The sequence below is a fragment of the Anguilla anguilla genome, chromosome 3, assembly GCF_013347855.1.
Source record: "Anguilla anguilla isolate fAngAng1 chromosome 3, fAngAng1.pri, whole genome shotgun sequence".
Taxonomy (NCBI): Eukaryota; Metazoa; Chordata; class Actinopteri; order Anguilliformes; family Anguillidae; genus Anguilla; species Anguilla anguilla.
In genome coordinates this window covers 70,716,719-70,739,231 of record NC_049203.1, presented here as the reverse complement: position 1 = coordinate 70,739,231, position 22,513 = coordinate 70,716,719, and the positions used below count along the sequence as shown (strand labels likewise).

Sequence of the window (22,513 nt, the reverse complement as noted above, 5' to 3'; positions counted from 1 at the left end):
TTATTTTTGCTGTATAGTTAAGACATTTGAGATGAAAACATGATTGGGAGACAGAAGTACAGAAAATTATCTTTTGTTTCATGTTTACATGCGTATGTGTTTCATAATTTTACAGAAACAGTTTTGTGTGTTGAGTGCACAGGCTTTTTAGAATAGACTGAACTGAGAAGTACCTGCTCTACAAAACACAGCTTAACACTGGCTGAACACTGACGGCCCCCCTGAAGACTAAACACAACAAAATTAGAGAATTAGAAAATTAGATTAGGAATGTAAATTTTTACATTCTTTTCATATGAAAAAGTTTTACATTTTATTTTTTATTTAGGCTGGAATGTTTAAAAGCAAAGATAATCTCTGAATTTCTGTTCTGTAACATTAGTTTATCCCAGTTAACAGCAATGGCCTTTTTTATGTCCAATTTACCTATAATAAACCTTTACTGCATCCCGCTGAGGTCAGTCACTGGATGTCACTGTACATTACTGTCGCTATAGAAACGGAGACAGTGAGACAAACGGGAAAGATCCAACTGCGCGCTAACTACAGCTGCGAACAGTGGCAATCCCGTTTATATTCTGAACTACTTGGAAAGAAAGACTGTTTGTTCTTTTGCACCAACTACGTTTCGTGACATCTGAACAGCAGTTTTGTGCTTTCCATGTTTGTTCAGGAATTAGCAAGGATTGTTTTCGGGACTATCTGCCAGTACAGTTTACTTAAGAGGTTAAACAAACTGGTTATTCTCCAAATAATGTTACTTGATCTTGGTCTGTGCTTTGCGGAGACGTGTGGGAGGTTTGCAATGGAACGGAGAATGTTTTGAGAAAAACAAGACCAGGTCAAAACCTAGTATATGGCTGGACCGGCCGACCAATGGTGTAACTTCATCACTCAGTCACAGACATTCGCGTTTGTAGGGCTGGCCCCGCTGTTGCGTATGTGCTTCTGTTTAGTTTTTTTTTTTAGTTTGATGAGTTACTGGTGAGCTATATTGTCAAAGGGTTTGACCGAGGTCACAGACGAAGCTACAAATCCACGTACGAGAGAATACTCTGGAAAGTTGTGCCGAGCTTGCAGCCCTCCACAGGGTGCTCGCTGAGTCTGTCGAGCCGACAGAGGGGGACACCGCGCATTCCGGGACAGGCCGAGTCCGGGCGAGAGAACTGTCTCCACTTTAAAATAGTTCGGCTCCATAAGCCACGCCTGTTAACGTAGAGTTCTGTTGCCGGGGGGGAAGGGAATTTGTCAATGGACCCTTTGGGGAAAAGAACGGTATGCCAGAAGTTTATTTGCAAAAGGAACTTCAGAGGTTGTTTAAGTCGCCGCTGAACGAGAAGAGATCGCATATTGAAGTTATTCTCTATAAACAACGATTGAGTTGGGGAAAGTTGATTATTATGCGGATATAACTTATTGTCGAAAGGTCTCGGAGTTTCTGGAGTAGGCTAACTTGGCCGCGGCAGTGGGGCTTCCACCCGCCAGCGGACTCTTCCTCCTTACAGATGTTGTGTCGTGTGTGCGAAGGATTGTAGCGAATACAGAAAACACAGCGGGCATTTTAGTTTAGCATGTCACTCGGAAACACAACGGCGGCCGAGCGGGAGAGAGAGCTGGACGCTACTTCAGCCACAGGCGAAAATGGAGAAGGTAAAGAACCAAAGGAAGTTTCGGAAGGTGTTGTGAACACTAAGGTGGTCTGCCGCGTCTGCAAGCACTTTTACCGGGACCCCAAAATCCTGCCGTGTTTGCACTCTTTCTGCGCCGAATGCATTCGTCTGCTGGAACCGTTTTCGGTTTCTGTCGTTAACGGGAAAGATGACTCCGGGCAGCATTCGCCGCTCCTCCGCGACCAGCAGTCGGTCACGGTGCTGTGCCCGGAGTGCGACTCGGAGGTGGACCTTCCACCGGCGGGAGTGGACGGGTTAACCACGGACCACCTGGCCCTGGACGAGGTGTTTCAGGAAACCGTGCTGAGTGCAAACCACGAGCTGGTCTGCGATCTGTGCAGCGAGGGCAACGCGGAGAAGCGGTGCGCCGTGTGTAGCGCAAACTTGTGCGAATTTTGCTGCCAGGCGCACAGGTCAGTGTCGGTGCCGGTCAGCTGTGCCTGTTTCTAAAACCACACACACACACACGCACTCGCACTCGCACACATACACACGAATGCAATAAACCGTTCCCGGTGCGTCAGTGAAAAGAGTGTGGTTGTTGAATGTTAAAAGTTCTGCGGTTATCGTCAGCTTATGTCCGTTTAGCGAATAAATTTTTTTTAAAGCACTGATTAAATCCTTAGGGTTGGTTTTTTTTGAAGAGCGTGCCTAGCGATTAGAAGGTGCCTCACGAAATGCGTAATTCTGCTGTCTTTGAGCTGCAGCGTTCCATAATGAACCCCCAACTCACTGTTTTAGAATAAATACCAAAGCAGCACACAGAGACCCCCAAAGTGAGCGCGTGTGACGGGTGGGGTGTGGAGTATGAGTGGACTCTGTTGCTATCTCACCCCCCCCTCCCCCAATAGGAGACAGAAGAAGACCTCCTCCCACTCTGTCCAGCGTCTGCGGGACCTGAAGGCCCAGGGGCGCCTCTCGCGCCCCGTCCTGTGCCCCACGCACCCGGGGGAGGAGCTCCAGCTCTTCTGCGAGTCATGTGACCTGGCCCTCTGCCGGCAGTGTGCCGCGGCGGCGCACCGCGACCACCAGTGCGGGTACGCGCGCGAGCTGGTGGGTCGCCACGGCGACCGCATCCGGCAGCTGCTGCGCGGGGTGCACCCGCGGCTGCGGCGGCTGGAGGAGGCGGCGCGGGGCGTGGAGCGCAGCCAGGGGGCGCTGCAGGCGCGGGCCGACGCCGTGGCCCAGCAGGTGGAGCGCTTCTGCGGGGCCTACCTGCGGGCGGTGCAGGAGCACTGCCAGGCGCTGCTGCAGCAGGTGGAGGCGGTGAGGGCGCACAGGCGGGCACAGCTGCACCTGCAGCGGGCACAGCTGGACCAGGCGCTGGCCGACGCCCGCGCCGGCGTGGAGTTCGCCGAGAGGCTGCTCACCTGCGGCACCGAGCTGGAGATCCTCACCGCCAAGGGCGTGGTCAGCCGCAGGCTGGCCCTCCTGGCGGACGATGGGCGTGGCCTCAACGCCGCCGCCGTGGCCCCCGACGACGGCAACCTGTGCTTCCTCCCCCAGGAGCGGGCCGGGGAGGTGGGCGGATACCCCATGTTTGGGGTGGTCCTCGCCAAGACGGTGGACCCCAGCAAGTGCCTCATTCATGGAGAAGGTGAGAAAGAGATCAGACTGTCATACTGAGGCCATAGTGTGTGTGTGTGTGTGTGTGCGCGTGTGTGTTTGCGTCTGCGTATATGTATGTGTGTGTGTGTGTGGATGCGTGTGTGTGTGTGTGTGTGTGTGTGGATGCGCGTGTGTGTGTGTGTGTGTGTGGGCGTGTGTGTGGATGCGCGTGCGTGTGTGCGCGTGTGTGTGTGTGTGTGTTTGTGTGAACCTGGATGTCTGTTGTTTGTCATGAACCCCTGTGCGTTCACGTGGTGTTTGTTTTAGAGCCGAAGGCTGTGTAATGTCCCTGTGAATAAGTTTCCCAGCTTCCCCCTCTAAAACCACAGGAAGCATGTCTGTTTGGAAGGGAGGCATCTGCCAGCATTCAGTGTGTGTGTTATGATTGGCCCTGACTTGTTTTCTCACACACACACACACACACACACACATTCCAGCACCAGCAGGATGTCTTTGTGTCTTGTGTTTGGGATAATTAACAGGTGACATTCCTGGTTTCCTCAGAAACTTTTCAAGTGCTCTTTATTGCCGTCATTAGATAACAGGAATTTTAAACTAGTGCCCCCCCCCCCCTTCCCAGCCACCCCTCCCCCTTGAGAATATTCCCCGCACCTCCTTGTGTGCAGTAAAAAAACAACAAAAAAAAGTTGCTCCGAACAGTTCAGTTTTAAAGATCAGCCCTGCCTCCTCCCAGGGCTGGGTTGCTCAGTAAATAATGGTGCGCTGTAGATGATGAGCTGGCATTCTGAGTGCCATTGAGAAGTATCCTCAGAGCAGCATCTCTGTGCTTTAATAGGGTACTCAGCCCTGTCCAGCGCGTTCACCAGAAATGATACCATTCTGCTTTTCCCTGTGCTGCCTGTAACCAGCGAATCGCTGGTGATCCCAGGGCCTTCCTCATCCTGTGCTCTCACGCTCCAGCAATCAAATGCTTGGTCTCCAGGTTCTTCAGCAACTAAACTAAGGTCAGGAAAGACTGGCAGACAGAGACTTCTCTGGGCTACAGCTTCTTCACTGAAGCATTAGGCGGTATGGACACTGTTCTGGGGTCAGTGAGAATGGCACACTGCTGTATTAGATGGCGGTACAGACACTGTTCTGGGGTCAGTGAGACTGGCGCACTGCTGTATTAGATGGCGGTACAGACACTGTTCTGGGGTCAGTCAGAATCAGTGCTCTGACTGCCATGAGTTGAAACCTCACACACGTGGTATTACATGGAGTAAGAACAGGTTGCATGTCAGGGGTGTGTGCTGTTCCTGTCGCATTTTGGGGAGGGGGGCGGGGTGGTTTTGAATGACTTTATTTTCAGTGACCCCCCCCCCCCCCCTGCTTAGGTGTGTTTTCATTGGCCACAGGTGAGGACGGTGGAGTAGAGATCACAGGAGTTATTCTGTCACAGGAGAGTGTGATACTACAGCGGGTTATAAATACCCTGACCAAGAACGTCTGCTTCAGAGCGCCTTCTGTGATCACCTGTGTGACCTTTGACCCCCCAGGGCTCCAGCGGGGGCGGGAGGGACAGAGGGGGGAGTTCACGCTCCTCTGCAGGGACTCGGCCGGGGAGCCCATGGGACGGGGGGGCGAGGCCGTGTTGGTGAGCATCGTCCACAAGGACAAGAAAGAGTGGTGAGTATCCCCCTCCAATAAGGGCCGGGGTCAGGGGTCAGACAAAGGAGGAGCCAATCACATTACAGCAGTGTTTACCAATCGGTGTGCCGTCAGGCGAGGTCAGGTGTGCCGTGTGAAGCATCCTTCTGATGTTCTGTGTGTATCTCTCTCAGGTGCTGTGTGTGTATCTCTCTCAGGTGCTGTGTGTGTAACTCTCAGGTGCTGTGGGTGTAACTCTCTGAGGTCCTGTGTAGCCTGTGTGTTGATTCTTGTTGCCTGTGTGTTGATTCTTGTTGCCAGTGTGTTGATTCTTGTTGCCTGTGTGTTGATTCTTGTTGCCTGTGTGTTGATTCTTGTTGCCTGTGTGTTGATTCTTGTTGTCTGTGTGTTGATTCTTGTTGCCTGTGTGTCGATTCTTGTTGCCTGTGTGTTGATTCTTGTTGCCTGTGTGTTGATTCTTGTTGCCAGTGTGTTGATTCTTGTTGCCTGTGTGTTGATTCTTGTTGCCTGTGTGTTGATTCTTGTTGCCAGTGTGTTGATTCTTGTTGCCTGTGTGTTGATTCTTGTTGCCTGTGTGTTGATTCTTGTTGCCTGTGTGTTGATTCTTGTTGCCGGTGTGTTGATTCTTGTTGCCTTTGTGTTGATTCTTGTTGCCTGTGTGTTGATTCTTGTTGCCGGTGTGTTGATTCTTGTTGCCGGTGTGTTGATTCTTGTTGCCGGTGTGTTGATTCTTGTTGCCGGTGTGCTGATTCACACATTGCTCTCGCCCGTGTCCCAGCGTGGTGGAGGCGACGGTAGCGGACAACGGCGACGGGTCGTACGGCGTGTCCTACGTGCCTGCAGAGCCGGGACCCTACTCTGTGTGGGTCTGCGTCAAAGCCCAACACGTGAAGGTAACAGGCCCGCGCCCGCATCACTTCCTGCTTCCTTATGTCACTTCCTGTTGCTACTTGTCCTACTTCTTGTTTGTCTGTCAACCCCTGAGGTTCGCTAATTAGGGGCCGTTTGGATGATTTGTGGAAGATGATGGTGATGATGAACGTGATTATGCTGAATGGAAGATGATGGGGATGATGAACGTGATTATGCTGAATGGAAGATGATGGTGATGATGAACGTGATTATGCTGAATGGAAGATGATGGGGATAATGAACGTGATTATGCTGAATGGAAGATGATGGTGATGATGAACGTGATTATGCTGAATGGAAGATGATGGTGATGATGAACGTGATTATGCTGAATGGAAGATGATGGTGATGATGAACGTGATTATGCTGAATGGAAGATGATGGGGATGATGAACGTGATTATGCTGAATGGAAGATGATGGTGATGATGAACGTGATTATGCTGAATGGAAGATGATGGTGATGATGAACGTGATTATGCTGAATGGAAGATGATGGTGATGATGAACGTGATTATGCTGAATGGAAGATGATGGTGATGATGAACGTGATTATGCTGAATGGAAGATGATGGTGATGATGAACGTGATTATGCTGAATGGAAGATGATGGTGATGATGAACGTGATTATGCTGAATAGAAGATGATGGGGATAATGAACGTGATTATGCTGAATGGAAGATGATGGGGATGATGAACGTGATTATGCTGAATGGAAGATGATGGGGATGATGAACGTGATTATGCAGAATGGAAGATGATGGGGATGATGAACGTGATTATGCTGAAGTAATAATAACAGTGATAAAGATGGTGGTGAAGATGATGGGGATGAAAGTTATGATTATGATAAAGATAATATAGATGATATTGGCATTGATGAAGATGATGGTGATGATATTAATTTAGGATATGATGATGACGATAGTGATCAAATTGATTAAGTTTATGGTGGGAATGGTGATTATGATTATGATGATAAGATATCGGCCGTGATGACAGTGTTAATGATGATAATGAAACTGGTGATGATCCTGAGGATGGTAATGAGGAGCTTGGTGGTGGTGATGATGAGGATGGTGATGGTAATGATGATGATGATTAGGATGATGATGATTATGATGATTATGAGGATGATTAAGAAGATGAGTATGATGATGAGGATGATGATTATGAGGATGATAATGATGATGATGATGATGAGGAGGAGGATGACGGTAAGCGTGTGTGTTGACCGCAGGGTTCGCCCTTCGTCCTGGCGGTGCAGAGGAAGTTCCGGCGACATCGCGGCACCTTCCACTGCTGCTCCTTCTGCTCCAGCAGGGGGGCCAAGGACGCGCGCTGTGGCTGCGGGGGCAGCATGCCGGGTAAGAGTGTGTGTGTGTGTGTGTGTGAGTGTGTGAGTGTGTGAGTGTGAGTGTGAGTGTGAGTGTGTTTGTTTAATTAGATTCCCATTAGCTACTGTATTGAAGCAGTAGCTACTCTTCCTGGGGTCCCCTGTGTGTGTGTGAGAGAGTGTGTGTGTGCGTGTGTGTGTGTGTGTGTCAGGGACAGGTATAGACAGGTTGTGACAGGAATGCTCCTCTAAACTATCTGAACTGGTATTGCAGCTGTTTTTCTGCTTTTTGTGTCCCTCACTGACTGGTACAAAGGTACAGACAGACCAATCACATGCACAGTCTGTGTGGAATTGACCAATCACGTGCGCAGTTTGTGTGGAATTGACCAATGACGTCACATTGTTTGTGCTGTGTGTTGTGTGTGCCCAGGGGGGTACCAGGGCTGTGGACACGGGCACCGGGGGCACCCAGGGAGACCCCACTGGTCCTGCTGCGGCAGCGTGCTGGAGGGGTCCGAGTGCGTCAGGCCGGGGGGGGGCATCCCCTGCTCCCCCCGAAGCGTCCGCAGGACCGTGGAGCTCTGAGCGCCCACGGGGGGAGCCCCCCCAGTCCCTGTGTGGTGGGGGGGGGGGGGCGTTTGGGACCTGACCATGCCTGCTGGTAGAGGGGGGGCTGTTTAATGCTGTACAAGCAGGGACACACACACACACACACACCATACACACAGACACTATTTCTACTGTCACCATTTCACTTGCGAACACACTCTGTTTACAGGGCACAAGAAAGGATCTTTTGGACATTTAATGTGCATTAAAATTAATCTATATGTTTAATGGAAAATATGTATTTTGTAGTTAGGGCATATTATTCATATTATTTTGTGCATTTTTATACTTAAATGTTGTAGTTTTTTAGCTGCATGCACATGGTCTCTGTACCAAAGGATGGACTGCTTGCCTCAGTGCCTCGCTGTGTAATGAAGGAATAAAACGTTTTTCTTCTCCTTTATGATACTGATATATATTCTCAGCTATCAATAAAATAAATACATGCAATGGCTTTGACAGCCATCAATAAGCCTGGCAGTGTACAGTATATTTCTAAGCATGGAAGATTATTTTCAGAAAATGACGCATGCAACAGGAACTACCCGCCCCGTTCTCTTTCAGTAGCTCGACTCGGATATACCCAGCAGCTCCAAATACCGGGTTAATGGCACAACATGCACTCCCGTTTGCATGTTTGAATGAGTGTTTTTGTCTGTTGGTTCTGTTGGTCTGCTCCTTCTTGGACACTAGGGGGCAGCAGTGTCCTGTACCGCACATGCCTCTTCAGCTTTTTCAGGAACATTAGAGGAAGAACAGAATGGGCTATAAAGATGGGCAAACCTCTCTGGTGCTGAACACTGATAATTCTGCAGCAGTAGCGATTCTCCGCTACACTTTATTTGCGCAGTAAACACATTCATCCAGAGAAACGGGCAGAATTTAATCATGTCACTTGCACAGCACTGATGCACCCGGTTCCTGGGATTCAGTTTAATGACATGTGTGGCACTTTTTCTTGTGAGTCAAAGTTGAGCACAAAGTGCTGATTGAACACAGGTCTGCTTCTCTCTCTCTCTCCATCCCATAACTGCATCACCATGGTGATGGCGCTGGGAGAAGCCCCGCCCTTCTGCTCACAAACATCACCTGCCATGCAGGTGATTCTCATAATGAGAACATAACCTTCAGCCTCTCATCCCCTATGTGGATCAGCCTAAAGGGGGTTTTGCCTGCCGTTAACCGGGACGTCCGTGGCAGGGCTCGCCCGCTGCGGCGGGGAGAGGGTGCCGGTAACGGGGAGAGGGTGCCGGTAACGGACGGCCCTCTGTGGCCCCGTCTCTGTTCGCGGCTCCAGGGCGGGGTGACCCCCGTTCATGCGCTGAATGCTGGTATTCACAAACGGCAGGAGACGGGCATTCCTTTATTGGGAAGTGCTGGAGCATGGAATGCATGTTTATAGTACCATCGTCTCCTCTCTTCCTGAGACTCGTACTTCGGTTCTGTAGCTGTGACACAGTTATCTGGCTGTGCCACAGGCTTTATCTGGTCTGTGTGGCAGGAGGAATTTTCCTCAAAAGCAGCTTCTTACCCGTCACTAAGGCAACCAACTGCCAAGAAGTATAAATTATTTCTCTGAAGACATTGCGATTTGTGAGCTATTGTAAAGTCTGGCGGGCGCAATGGCCGACATCAAGACAAATGTGACAGAAGAGAAACGAGAAACTGGAGAATCAGAATATTCAAACGTCGAATCTTTCACATTTGTGGCGATCTTCACACTCTGAAATACAGTAGACCTGTGGATGACCACGTTCTCTCCCTGTTATGTGGAACATATCAAGGCCTGTTTTCATGTATCCCTGTTTCGTATGTTTCATCTGCTATGAGGCTGTGATTGTAATGTCTTCTGATGACAGTCGCCCACCACAGGAAGCATTTCTGGGGTGTAAGCACTGCAGGCATTTGACACCCCCCCCCCCCCCCCTAGCCGTGTGTGTGTGTGTGATTGACAGACAGGGAGTAGATTGTACTTTGCCAATGGCAGCTTTGTTATGCTGACCTTCAACCCCCCCCCCCCCCGCCCCCACATGCATGCAGCCTGTCGCTCCTATCAGCACATTAGCCTCTCACCCCGTGCAGCTCTGGCCTGTACACTGCAAAGTGCCACTAGCACAAAGCCCTGCTGCATTGACCCTGAGCAGCGTGGGCAACTCCCGATCAATCCACGGTCCAGTTCAGGCTATGTGTATATAAAAAGACAAAAAAAAAAAACCATGAAGCAAATCATAAGATTTCACTGATACTCAATTCTGAAGCAAGCTTCACCCATTACTACCAAGGGTATGCAGGTGAAGCTCAAAGCTTCAGCCATAGCTTAGCTCAACACTGGCTACTGCCCATGTGAGGTCATACTTTTTGCAGCTTATTGGGACACAGAACACAGGAGAGGCACCATTGAGAGCATCCATATAGTGTACATCTGTAGCTAATTATGAAGCGTAAGGCTACAGACTCTTTACTTGTTTCAGTGTATTTTCAAATATATATTTTTTGGGTTTTGAATTAAAACATAAGTGTTTATAATTAGAATTTGAAAGAAAACATAATATTTTTAACTGAGTATTTATTTTTTGTTAAATTGCCATCAATTGATTTGTCACTAAAACATCAGGTAAAATGAATGAATTGCTTTTACAGAATAAAATTAATTAAATGACATAACTGAAGTATAAAACCGATGTAGTTCGTACTTCCTTACAAAAAAGCATTTGACGCAACGGTAAATTTGAGTTCAATTTTTTTGCAACATTTAAAAAATATGTAATGTATTTAGTTAACCAGACAAGGGGCTGGTGTAATGTACGCTAAATATTAGTCACAGTCAAAACTACTTGCATTCCGTGATATTGCACACTACATCTCAACGTTGTGAATTGTTAGACGCTCCCTTGGTCCCTCTCGCCCGCTAGCTGATGGGACGTTGGAGGACCGAGAAGAGGAGGAGCGGTGCAGTAACGCTAGCTTCGTTTGTGAGGGAGGGCTATCGATGCTAATGCAATAAAACGGGGAGAAAGATCGCTTTGTAATGCACACCGCTGGCGAAATGTGGGGATTTTTGAAAAGGCGCTGGCTGGACGCGATGAATTAGGATGGCTGTTCAATAATGTTGTTTTGTCTGTCAATGGGAGCAAGCGGATGCAGCGCCGGTCCGTCACACCACCACACGAAGCGGCGAGCCAGCCTAGCGGCTTCTATTTAGACGGCGCTAGGGATTGTGTAGCTGACTCCGTTGTGTACAAAACAGAAGCCCTCTCGCGTCGTTTACGACCAAAAAAAGATCTGGGTACACATCTGTGCGAATGTATTTTTCCTCTATTTGAAACTGGTTGTGCCGCTGATGCACGGGGGCTATCCTGCACAGAAGCCGCCGACATCATCGGAGGCCTGGGGGTAATTATTGGGACATTCGCCGCAAGACTGGATTGATTCCAGAACAATGTCAAGGAAACTGAATATTGTACCAAAACCAACTTCCAAACATTCGCTTGTCATTCCTTCCCTGCACGGTAACCTCAGAGATGTGAAAATGCCTTGGATTTAACCTCTTCGTGCACTGGTTTTCTCCGTTTTAAGGATACGTTTGTTCCTGGGGAATCTGTTTAATTTAAATTGCAGGAAACGAACCAACTTGGTCGTTAGCAAGCCGTCATAGTTCATACAATATAAATTCATCTAATCCGTCTACGGATTTCATCCACACTAGTTAAACCAGGTCGCTAACTTGGTTAGGCATATTAGCTAGCTAACCTGCTAGCTAACGGACAACAACATCACGACCGATGCATATGGATCGGAATGCCAATACAATTTTCACGGTACGTTAATATTTAACTTTGCTTGACAGCAATATGCTATTCCCATTAGCCTTTGTGGCTCAAAGGAGACAGGGTAATTCGGTGCAGTAGCTGCGTGCATGACAAGCCATCGTTTGTTATAGATGGCTTTTGATGCATTGCTGGCATAATGCAGCCTTGTTAACCGGCCGAAAGATATTTCCAATTACACCCGGGGGAGTGATACGCGTTAAGTTCGCTAATAACTGCAGTAGTTTAGAGGTGGCCGTGTGAAGGTTTTAACCTGCCTTGGGCCAGAAGCGTTCAGATTAGGTGTTCAGTTAGGCTTGCGTGCTTGGGCTGTTGAGGTTCTGGGAATCAGAGAACCAGCAGTAGCACAGTCCTGTGCGGTGGAATTCATGCACAGGTGTATGAGAGGCGCGGCCATGTAAACGGACCTGACGAGCAAGTTTTCGCCCTGCCAAGGGTTCGTGTTTTTTGAATATACAAATCACTGGCAAATAAACACTTATCGGAAATATTTTCCATAGTAAGCTTGTTAACTAATCGTAGGTTGTATGATAAAGGGAAACAGTGTTATGACGATTTCCACGACTGTGTGATTTTAATTTTTATCATTTCTATTTACATTTTTTCCCCCAGAATATGACAGTGTCGTTGAGTTAATGGAGGATTATCGCTCCGTCTTCTTCAAGTAAACGACACAGCTGTATGCCTGAACGAAACACCGACCGATATGAGATAATACCGCGGCAGATGAACGGAAGTAGACTGTGACATTTATTCAGCCGACTGACTGGATCATAGACCATGACCACCCCGGCTCTGCTGCCGCTGTCGGGCCGCCGGATACCCGCTCTCGCAGCCGGCGCCTCGTCCTTCTCGCACCACAGAGCCACGCTCAGGCTTTCCGAGAAGTTCATCCTCCTCCTCATCCTCAGTGCCTTCATCACGCTGTGCTTTGGCGCTTTCTTCTTCCTCCCGGACAACTCCAAGCACAAGCGCTTCGACCTGGGTTTGGAGGACGTGCTGATCCCGCACATCGAAGCCAACAAGGAGGGGAAACTTCCGGGCGGGCAGATCATCCACGGGCAAGGCGGCCACGACGAGCACCGTCACAGGTACGGCCCGGTGACTGTGCTGCTCGTCTTGTATGCGGCGATCATGCCGCCCAGATTTCTGTAGTTTATGGATCAGTGTTGCGTGACCTCTTGGGGACATGCAAATAATTATTTTCTGATTGGGGGTTTATGCCAGGGTTGTCTGTAAAACGTATTGTGACAACTGCTGTAATAAATAAAATTTGATTGATTGATTGATTGGCCAGTGAGGTTTCATGAACCTCTTAATGGTTGAAACTTACACAACAAACAGTGAGTGAGTCACAGATAACATAGTTGCTCCTTTAGCAAGATTCAGCAGGGATTCACCAATGTTTACCTCATGTGGCTTTGCTTCATTAGAGTGATGTTATTTAAAGATCACAGAAATGTTCACAGCCTGGTGCCCCAGAAAAGGCTGGGTTTCTGTTCCTGCTTAAAGTGCTGTTATTTCATTGGTCTACAGCCCTCACTCAGGGGCTGCCACTGGGTCTGAATCTTTGATCTCTGTGTAAGTCAGGCTGGTTGAGCTGATGTGATAGGCACAGTGGCTTGGATAGAGCAGTGTAGGAGCTCAGCGCATTACTGTGCCATGCGGGTGTTTTATAGAGCAGCTCAGCGCATTACTGCGCCATGCAGGTGTTTTATAGAGCAGCTCAGCGCATTACTGCGCCATGCGGGTGTTTTATAGAGCAGTGCATTACTGTGCCATGCGGGTGTTTTATAGAGCAGTGCATTACTGTGCCATGCGGGTGTTTTATAGAGCAGCGCATTACTGCACCATGCGGGTGTTTTATAGAGCAGCGCATAACTGTGCCATGCGGGTGTTTTATAGAGCAGCTCAGCGCATTACTGTGCAATGCGGGTGTTTTATAGAGCAGCTCAGCGCATTACTGCGCCATGCAGGTGTTTTATAGAGCAGCTCAGCGCATTACTGCACCATGCGGGTGTTTTATAGAGCAGTGCATTACTGTGCCATGCGGGTGTTTTATAGAGCAGTGCATTACTGTGCCATGCGGGTGTTTTATAGAGCAGCGCATTACTGCACCATGCGGGTGTTTTATAGAGCAGCGCATTACTGTGCCATGCGGGTGTTTTATAGAGCAGCTCAGTGCATTACTGTGCAATGCGGGTGTTTTATAGAGCAGCTCAGCGCATTACTGCGCCATGCAGGTGTTTTATAGAGCAGCTCAGCGCATTACTGCGCCATGCGGGTGTTTTATAGAGCAGTGCATTACTGTGCCATGCGGGTGTTTTATAGAGCAGTGCATTACTGTGCCATGCGGGTGTTTTATAGAGCAGCGCATTACTGCACCATGCGGGTGTTTTATAGAGCAGCGCATTACTGTGCCATGCGGGTGTTTTATAGAGCAGCTCAGCGCATTACTGTGCAATGCGGGTGTTTTATAGAGCAGCTCAGCGCATTACTGCGCCATGCAGGTGTTTTATAGAGCAGCTCAGCGCATTACTGCACCATGCGGGTGTTTTATAGAGCAGTGCATTACTGTGCCATGCGGGTGTTTTATAGAGCAGTGCATTACTGTGCCATGCGAGTGTTTTATAGAGCAGCGCATTACTGCACCATGCGGGTGTTTTATAGAGCAGCGCATTACTGTGCCTTGCGGGTGTTTTATCGAGCAGTGCATTACTGTGCCATGCGGGTGTTTTATAGAGCAGCTCAGCGCATTACTGCACCATGCGGGTGTTTTATAGAGCAGCTCAGCGCATTACTGCGCCATGCGGGTGTTTTATAGAGCAGCTCAGCGCATTACTGCACCATGCGGGTGTTTTATAGAGCAGCTCAGCGCATTACTGCACCATGCGGGTGTATTATAGAGCAGCTCAGCGCATTACTGCGCCATGCGGGTGTTTTATAGAGCAGCGTATTACTGCGCCATGCGGGTGTTTTATAGAGCAGATCAGCGCATTACTGCGCCATGCGGGTGTTTTATAGAGCAGCTCAGCACATTACTGCACCATGCGGGTGTTTTATAGAGCAGCTCAGCGCATTACTGCACCATGCGGGTGTTTTATAGAGCAGCTCAGCGCATTACTGCGCCATGCGGGTGTTTTATAGAGCAGCGCATTACTGCGCCATGCGGGTGTTTATAATGCAGCTGTGGGGCTACTGTTGCCCCGTCCTTGAACCCGGAGCCACCTCTCTTCCGCACCCCCGGGCCACGGTGCAGCTCACCGCCAAGCTCCTCACCCTCCTCCTCGTCCCCCTCCTTCTCTGTGCCTTCATTGCGCTGTGCAGCTCACTGCTTCCTCCTGGATAACTCCTAGAGACAGTGCTTTTGCGTGGGCCTCTTACACATTATTTATTAATTCATGCATTCTTTCTTTCTTTCATTAATTTATTCATTCATTCATTCTTTCTTTCTTTCTTTTTCTATATTGGAGGGCTCTGCTTCTGGTTATTGATAGTGTGGAATTGTTCAGACAGGTCAATCAAAGACGATGCATCAGAAGAGCGTTTGCGTTTCCTGAGCGTATGACAGAGAGGAAGTGAGGCGTACCGTGGAGCAGGATGTTCACACGCTTCGCTCTTTTTCTCCTGGCTGCTGGGAGGCCTGCCTCTTACCCACAATGCCCCGAGGCGGTGATGCGAGCTAGCGCTGCTGTGGGGCTGTCAGACTGGCCGCTTGGATCCTGCCTCATGTGTGAGTCTGAGGGGGCTGCACTCCGATGCTGTATTCAGCGGAAACTGATCTGCAGTTAGTCCTGTTATGTAAAACGGAAGTGTTGGCACAGAATTCAGTATAAATGCCACTGCTATGGTAACAAAGGCATCACTGCTATGGAAACTATATAGCATCGCAGTGCTATTTAAGGGTAAGTCAAGTAACATGGACCTTATTTCCGTTCAAATAACGCTGGTCCTGCTTCATGCAAAATGACTGCTGCTCAGCCATGCTCATTAAGACTGTCTTAACTTCACGAGAGACCAGATAGTTTACTCAGCATTGTGAGCTTATTGACATGCTCCATTAACTGGGCAAACAATGATGCATTGCAATATAAAATAAACATTCATTTTGCTAGCTTGACTAATGTTAGCTAGTTGGTGCAATCACTGGCACACAGTCACACATGCGAGCACTTGTGTGTCTATAGATGCTCATACACACACATACTCTGACACACACACACACACACTCGTACATGTACACACACACGCTCTCGCTCACACACACACACACACACTCGCACACACACACACACGCTTGCACGCACACACAGACACACACACACACTCGTACATGTACACACACACACACACGCTCGCACACGTACACACACACACACACACAGCTGGTGTGTTCTCTAACAGCAGGTTCAGTGCAGGTTTAAATGCGCGTCTCCCTCTCCACTGAAGTGTTGGGGTGGGGAGTGTGGCGGTGTGGTTAGCATCGCGCCGCGCGCTGTTCTGTTATGTGCTGCGGTGCTCGACGGTTAGCGAGCACTTAAACTGCAGTTAACGCTCAGCGCTTCAGTAGAGCGTGGGGGGGGGGGGGGGCGGGTTTCACACCCTCACTCAGCTGTGCTGTTACTGCATAACGGACGTATGTCCATGAAGCGTGCTGGGCTCTAATAGAGGAGGGGGGAGGGGGGGCGTGTCTGTAACGAGCCTCGTTGGGCAGAATTAGACACCGTGTTTATGCTTATGCTGATATGTTTATGCCTACGTGTTTATGATTGGTTGAATAAGCCAGGTTTCAGTCGCAGGGATGAATGTGACCTGGAGCTGTTGTGTCTGTGCCCTTCCTGGTTCCCGCTGTAGGTGGCGCTCTTACGGTAGGCAGCGACACGTTGGGTACAGCGCGCGTGCAGCACCACAGCTGCCGGTTAGTGTGTGGAGAGACCTAGACTGTGCCACAGAGGTTGCAGGTTCAAAGCCGGGGTAATGCTCTGCTGTTGCACTGCCTGCCAGGGGTACAGCGCTGTACTGCTGCAGTAAACATTCAGAGGATATAATGTTAAAATGGCCTGTGCTCAGATGTAAGCTGGTAACAGAGTTGTATCAGGTGGTACCGCAGGCTGGAGCTGAGTTACTATCTGTGGTCTCCTTGCGTGTCAAGCCTGCAGATCTCCTCTGTTAGCCTGGCGAAAGCTCTGGAAATCAGGGCAATTAATTGGCCACATTTTGGGGGAGTAACTACTGCAGTGGGTATGCTGGCCCTTAATGGGACCAATGGAGAGATGATATACTGGGTGCGTCACTGAAGAGCAGGGAAGGAGGGAGTACTTCCTGTTTCCATCTCTATGCCCACTTCCTGCTTCCTGCTGTGCGTTGACTTCCTGTTCCGGGTTCCTGCAGGGAGGAAGAGGAGAGCTTGCGGAGTAAGATCCGCGCGGACCATGAGCGCGCGCTGCAGGAGGCCAAGGAGAAGCTGCGGAAGACGCGCGAGGAGCTGCGGGCTCAAATCCAGACGGAGAAGAGCAAGCTGGCCCAGGACCTGAAGCAGAAGGAGAGCGAGCGGGCCCTCCCGCCCGTGCCCATGCCCAAAGTGGTGGGGGTCAACGATGGGGTCCCCGGGGACCCCGCCGTCCGGGAGAAGAGGGACAAGATCCGTGAGGTACGGGGTACAGGGGCGGGAAAAGAGGGACAAGATCTGAGAGGTGGGGGGTGGGGTGTAAATTTACATGACTCCACGTCTGATGACCGCTCACCTGAGCATCAGGTGCACGGCCAGTACATCTAACGGCCCTAAGCAGTAATCACACCTGGCAGCAAAGCAGACGCACTCAGTGCTGAGTATTTCCGTGGGCGGGGCATGTTGCTGTGGTCTTCTCCATCGGTGGAACTTGTTGCTATGTTGTCCTCCATGGGTGGGGCTTGTTGCTATGTTGTCCTCCATGGGCGGGGCTTGTTGCTATGTTGTCCTCCATGGGCGGGGCTTGTTGCTATGTTGTCCTCCATGGGCGGGGCTTGTTGCTATGTTGTCCTCCATGGGCGGGGCTTGTTGCTATGTTGTCCTCCATGGGCGGGGCTTGTTGCTGTGGTGTTCTCCATCGGTGGAACTTGTTGCTATGTTGTCCTCCATGGGTGGGGCTTGTTGCTATGTTGTCCTCCATGGGTGGGGCTTGTTGCTATGTTGTCCTCCATGGGCGGGGCTTGTTGCTATGTTGTCCTCCATGGGTGGGGCTTGTTGTTGTGGGCCTATCAGGGATCTGTAAGGGGTAAGCGCCTGCTGGGCACTCGGGTTCTGAAGTGTCAGGTGTCAAGCCCTGCCGGACACAATGGCTGAGGTGCAGGCTGTTTGTGTGAACAGGCCTGTGTGGCTGACTCTGGGTAAATGTGTGTGTGTGATGTGTGCAGGGAGGGGGCTGTGTGGCTCAGTATGGATGAACGGATAATGGATAATGTGTTTAGGGTGTAGCCCAACGCTGGGTGAAGCCTGCGGTGTTGAGTATGTAAATATTGTATTAGCCGTCAGTGCTGAGCGCCAAGCGTGGTGTGAAATGGGCTGTTTAACTGGCTTTGACTGGACGTCCGTGTGCACACAGCCATTTACATTTCCTCTTCCTGCCTCGTCAACCTGGGGCTTCTAATGGGCCCTGTGCCTGGAGTCACCCTGGGGGGGGTGCGGGGGGGGGGGGGGCGCGGGGGCCTCAGGCTCTCCTCTCGGATGGGATGGGGGAGGGGTGCGAGAGAATTCAGGAGCGGTGATTTATTTAACAGGATATCACCCTCACGATTCGGAGGAGTCGCGACGTGTGAAATGAATCGCCATGGAGACTGAACGCCCACTGCGTGTGCCAGTCGTCTCCCCTGTTCTGACACGGTCTGCGTGTGCCAGTCGTCTCCCCTGTTCTGACACGGTCTGCGTGCGCCAGTCGTCTCCCCTGTTCTGACACGGTCTGCGTGCGCCAGTCGTCTCCCCTGTTCTGACACGGTCCGGTCTGCGTGTGCCAGTCGTCTCCCCTGTTCTGACACGGTCTGCGTGTGCCAGTCGTCTCCCCTGTTCTGACACGGTCTGCGTGTGCCAGTCGTCTCCCCTGTTCTGACACGGTCTGCGTGCGCCAGTCGTCTCCCCTGTTCTGACACGGTCTGCGTGCGCCAGTCGTCTCCCCTGTTCTGACACGGTCTGCGTGCGCCAGTCGTCTCCCCTGTTCTGACACGGTCTGCGTGTGCCAGTCGTCTCCCCTGTTCTGACACGGTCTGCGTGTGCCAGTCGTCTCCCCTGTTCTGACACGGTCCGGTCTGCGTGTGCCAGTCGTCTCCCCTGTTCTGACACGGTCTGTGTGTGCCAGTCGTCTCCCCTGTTCTGACACGGTCTCCCTTTACACGCTTTCAGGATCGCATGCGTGTGCGGATTACACGCATGTGGATCACAGCTTGTGTGTGTGTGTGTTGATTTGTGTTTACAGCATGTGTGTGTGAGTGTGTGTGTGTGCTGATTTGAGTTCACAGCGTGTGTGTGTGTGTTTCAGATGATGAAGCACGCGTGGGACAGCTACAGACAGTATGGCTGGGGACACAACGAGCTCAAACCTCTCGCCAAGAAAGGACATTCCACCAACATCTTTGGTCAGTAATGCTCTCTCACACACACACACTCACACTCACGTTCATGCTCACATTCATACACACACACTCACACTCGCCTGTAAGTGCATGCAGTGAGTATTGGACACTGGGCCTATCTTGCTGTATGAGAGAGAGAGTAATTCAGCTCTGTGAACTTGTTCTGGTTTACCAAGGTCTTGAGTGTCTTATTTATCCTGTAGCAGACGGGTCTGTCCTGGGAGTATTTATCCTGTAACAGATGGGTCTGTCCTGGGAGTATTTATCCTGTAACAGACGGGTCTGTCCTGGGAGTATTTATCCTGTAACAGATGGGTCTGTCCTGGGAGTATTTATCCTATAACAGACGGGTCTGTCCTGGGAGTATTTATCCTGTAACAGACGGGTCTGTCCTGGGAGTATTTATCCTGTAACAGACGGGTCTGTCCTGAGAGTATTTATCCTGTAAGACGGGTCTGTCCTGGGAGTATTTATCCTGTAACAGACGGGTCTGTCCTGAGAGTATTTATCCTGTAAGACGGGTCTGTCCTGGGAGTATTTATCCTGTAAGACGGGTCTGTCCTGGGAGTATTTATCCTGTAACAGACGGGTCTGTCCTGGGAGTATTTATCCTGTAACAGACGGGTCTGTCCTGGGAGTATTTATCCTGTAAGACGGGTCTGTCCTGGGAGTATTTATCCTGTAACAGATGGGTCTGTCCTGAGAGTATTTATCCTGTAACAGACGGGTCTGTCCTGGGAGTATTTATCCTGTAACAGACGGGTCTGTCCTGGGAGTATTTATCCTGTAAGACGGGTCTGTCCTGGGAGTATTTATCCTGGGAGTATTTATCCTGTAACAGACAGGTCTGTCCTGGGTTCAGTGCTGCTGGGATTCAGGCTTACAGCCAGTGCTCTCTCTGTGGGCGTGGCTTGTGGGCCTGGCTTGTGGTAAAATCATGGTGGGCGGTTTGTGAATGTGGCCAGAGCCTGTGTTTCAGTCCCTGTGGAAGGGTAGCTCTTATAAGGGGAGTAGAGCTGCCTTCATTAACCCACCCTGTGCATTGTGTGGTGCTGTTAGCGGTGGGGCTAGCAGTGGGTGTGCTCTGATCTTCTCTAGATGTTCCTTCATTATTAATTCAGTGTACTGTATCAGTTTGTCTTTTTCTCTCCCTCTCTCTCTCTCTCATCCCACCCCACTTGCTCTCTCACTCTCTCCTGTCCTCTCCAACCTGCTCTTTCTTTGTCACAGTGCCAGTCTCCCTCTCTGTCTCTTCCACGTTCCTCTCCATCTCACTCTTTTCTTTCTCCTTCTCTCCTTCTCTCTCTCTCTCTCTCTCTCTCTCTGGGAGTGCTGGCTGTGGGTTATTGATCACAGCAGATGAGAGGCTGCTCTGCAGTGCGTGGCCCCTCGACGCTGAGCTGATATTCACCACCGTGAACAGAGAGAGTTGACTTCTCACAGTTTTTGTATATTATTTCACTTTTAGTGTTTGTTTTTGAATGGCTGATATTTTATATATTTAGAGAAGTTTGACAAAGTTTATAATATGTAAAGCACCTGGAAACGTGTTGGGGGAAGAGTGTGGTATTATGGCGAGTGTAGTGTTGGGGTGAGAGCATGGTGTAATGGTTGGATCAGGTCATGGTCATGGTTATGCCTGAGTCATGGTTGGATCAGGTCATGGTTATGTTCATGGTTATGTTTGGGTCATGGTTGGATCAGGTCATGGTTATGTTCATGGTTATGTTTGGGTCACGGTTGAAAGGAAAGGGTGAGTGAGGAAAGGAGTGCACTAAGGGTAGGCGTAGAAGAGAGGAGGAGGAGAGGAGAAGGAGATTAGGAGATCTGTGATGTGATAGATGGAGTGAAGGGGAGTGTTGAAGAGAGGAGGAGGAGAGAGGAGGGGGAGATTAGGAGATCTGTGATGTGATAGATGGAGTGAAGGGGAGTGTTGAAGAGAGGAGGAGGAGAGAGGAGGGGGAGATTAGGAGATCTGTATTAAGTGATAGATGGAGTGAAGGGGAGTGTTGAAGAGAGGAGGAGGAGAGAGGAGGAGGAGATTAGGAGATCTGTGATAAGTGATAGATGGAGTGGTGGTGTGTGTTGACACTCACTCTCCCTGCAGGGAACTCTCAGATGGGGGCCACCATCGTGGACGCCCTGGACACGCTCTACATCATGGGCCTGCAGCAGGAGTTTAAGGACGGCCAGGAATGGATCCAGCAGAACCTGGACTTCAGCGTGGTGAGAGAGAGAGAGAGAGAGAGAGTGAGTGAGAGAGAGAGTGAGAGAGACAGGGAGTGAGAGAGCTCCTCTAACGCACCTCCCTCAGCTGCCCTAATGCACCTCCTACAGGTCCCAGATCAGCTGTCATCCGTCCCCATTCCTGTGCTCTTCCTGCCCCTAGACTGGGTTACCGTGGTGACTGTGGCTTTGTTATGATGTCACAGTAATGTTCTAAGCACTCCGGGAGATAAGAGCTATTTCAGCGCTCATCTCCATGACAACCTAATTAAACCCTGTAAGTAAGAGAATCTAAAATAATGGCCGTCCAACAGACAGTTGGGAAATATTTCAGGAGAAAACCAGGTGTGTTCTTTCACTGGCATAAAGCTGCACATTATATCAAATCGCTGTTTCTTTAGTGTGATAAGAATAGCCGCTGGCATACATGGCGGTGTACAGGGGATCTTCTGTCTTTTTGTTTTTAATCATAGCTGAACAACCAAACATCAGAGGCCTGAAATGCATTCCGGAAAAAAAACATGGCCTCTGATATCTGTTCGGTGTTGATAAGTCAGCCAATCAGCAGCAAGGTTGTGCAGCTTGTGTGATCATGTGATCTGTATGTTCAGTCCCATTGTAGCTGCAGGAATCGATGCGCTCGCAGGAGCAGAAATAGCCCTGGGCGAGCGAGGCTGAGATGTTAACTCGCTCGTTTCACACCGAGGGGCTGCAGATTTACACCTCATTAAGGGCTCTGCGTCCGGCCTTCTGCAGGACTGCGCCTGCTTTTTGACCGCAAAAGCCGTCACTACGAGGTCACAGTCATTATGAGTTCACAGTCACTACGAGGTCACAGTCATTATGAGGTCACAGTCACTATGAGGTCACAGTTACTATGAGGTCACAGTCACTATGAGGTCGCAGTCACTACGAGGTCACAGTCATTATGAGGTCACAGTCACTACGAGGTCACAGTCATTATGAGGTCACAGTCACTACGAGGTCACAGTCACTACGAGGTCACAGTCATTATGAGGTCACAGTCACTACCAGGTCACAGTCACTACGAGGTCGCAGTCATTATGAGGTCACAGTCACTACGAGGTTGCAATCATTATGAGGTCACA

At 50.0% G+C, this 22,513-nt stretch overlaps 2 protein-coding genes across 4 annotated transcripts in view; both read left to right on the top strand.

The window, feature by feature from the left end:
• Positions 1 to 1,101: 1,101 nt before the first annotated feature.
• On the top strand, positions 1,102 to 8,161 carry trim45 (tripartite motif containing 45). The gene is made up of 6 exons (XM_035408233.1): positions 1,102 to 2,083; positions 2,522 to 3,267; positions 4,778 to 4,907; positions 5,668 to 5,782; positions 7,042 to 7,168; positions 7,571 to 8,161. The coding sequence occupies exons 1-6, from the start codon at positions 1,572 to 1,574 to the stop codon at positions 7,723 to 7,725; spliced, it is 1,785 nt and encodes a 594-aa protein (XP_035264124.1). The 5' UTR covers positions 1,102 to 1,571; the 3' UTR covers positions 7,726 to 8,161.
• A 2,515-nt stretch (positions 8,162 to 10,676) lies between these two features.
• LOC118224362 (mannosyl-oligosaccharide 1,2-alpha-mannosidase IB-like) overlaps positions 10,677 to 22,513 on the top strand; it is a 20,282-nt gene continuing 8,445 nt past the window's right edge. Inside the window, exons 1-5 of one of the 3 annotated variants that reach the window (XM_035411828.1) lie at positions 10,677 to 11,142; positions 12,189 to 12,667; positions 16,968 to 17,226; positions 19,085 to 19,181; positions 21,286 to 21,404. In XM_035411828.1, the coding sequence (XP_035267719.1) occupies positions 12,357 to 12,667; positions 16,968 to 17,226; positions 19,085 to 19,181; positions 21,286 to 21,404 (786 nt within the window). In that variant the 5' untranslated portion in view covers positions 10,677 to 11,142; positions 12,189 to 12,356. Of the gene's footprint in view, positions 11,568 to 11,620; positions 12,013 to 12,188; positions 12,668 to 16,967; positions 17,227 to 19,084; positions 19,182 to 21,285; positions 21,405 to 22,513 lie in introns of those variants that run through there. The other 2 variants (XM_035411827.1, XM_035411829.1) reach the window with 2 other exon arrangements.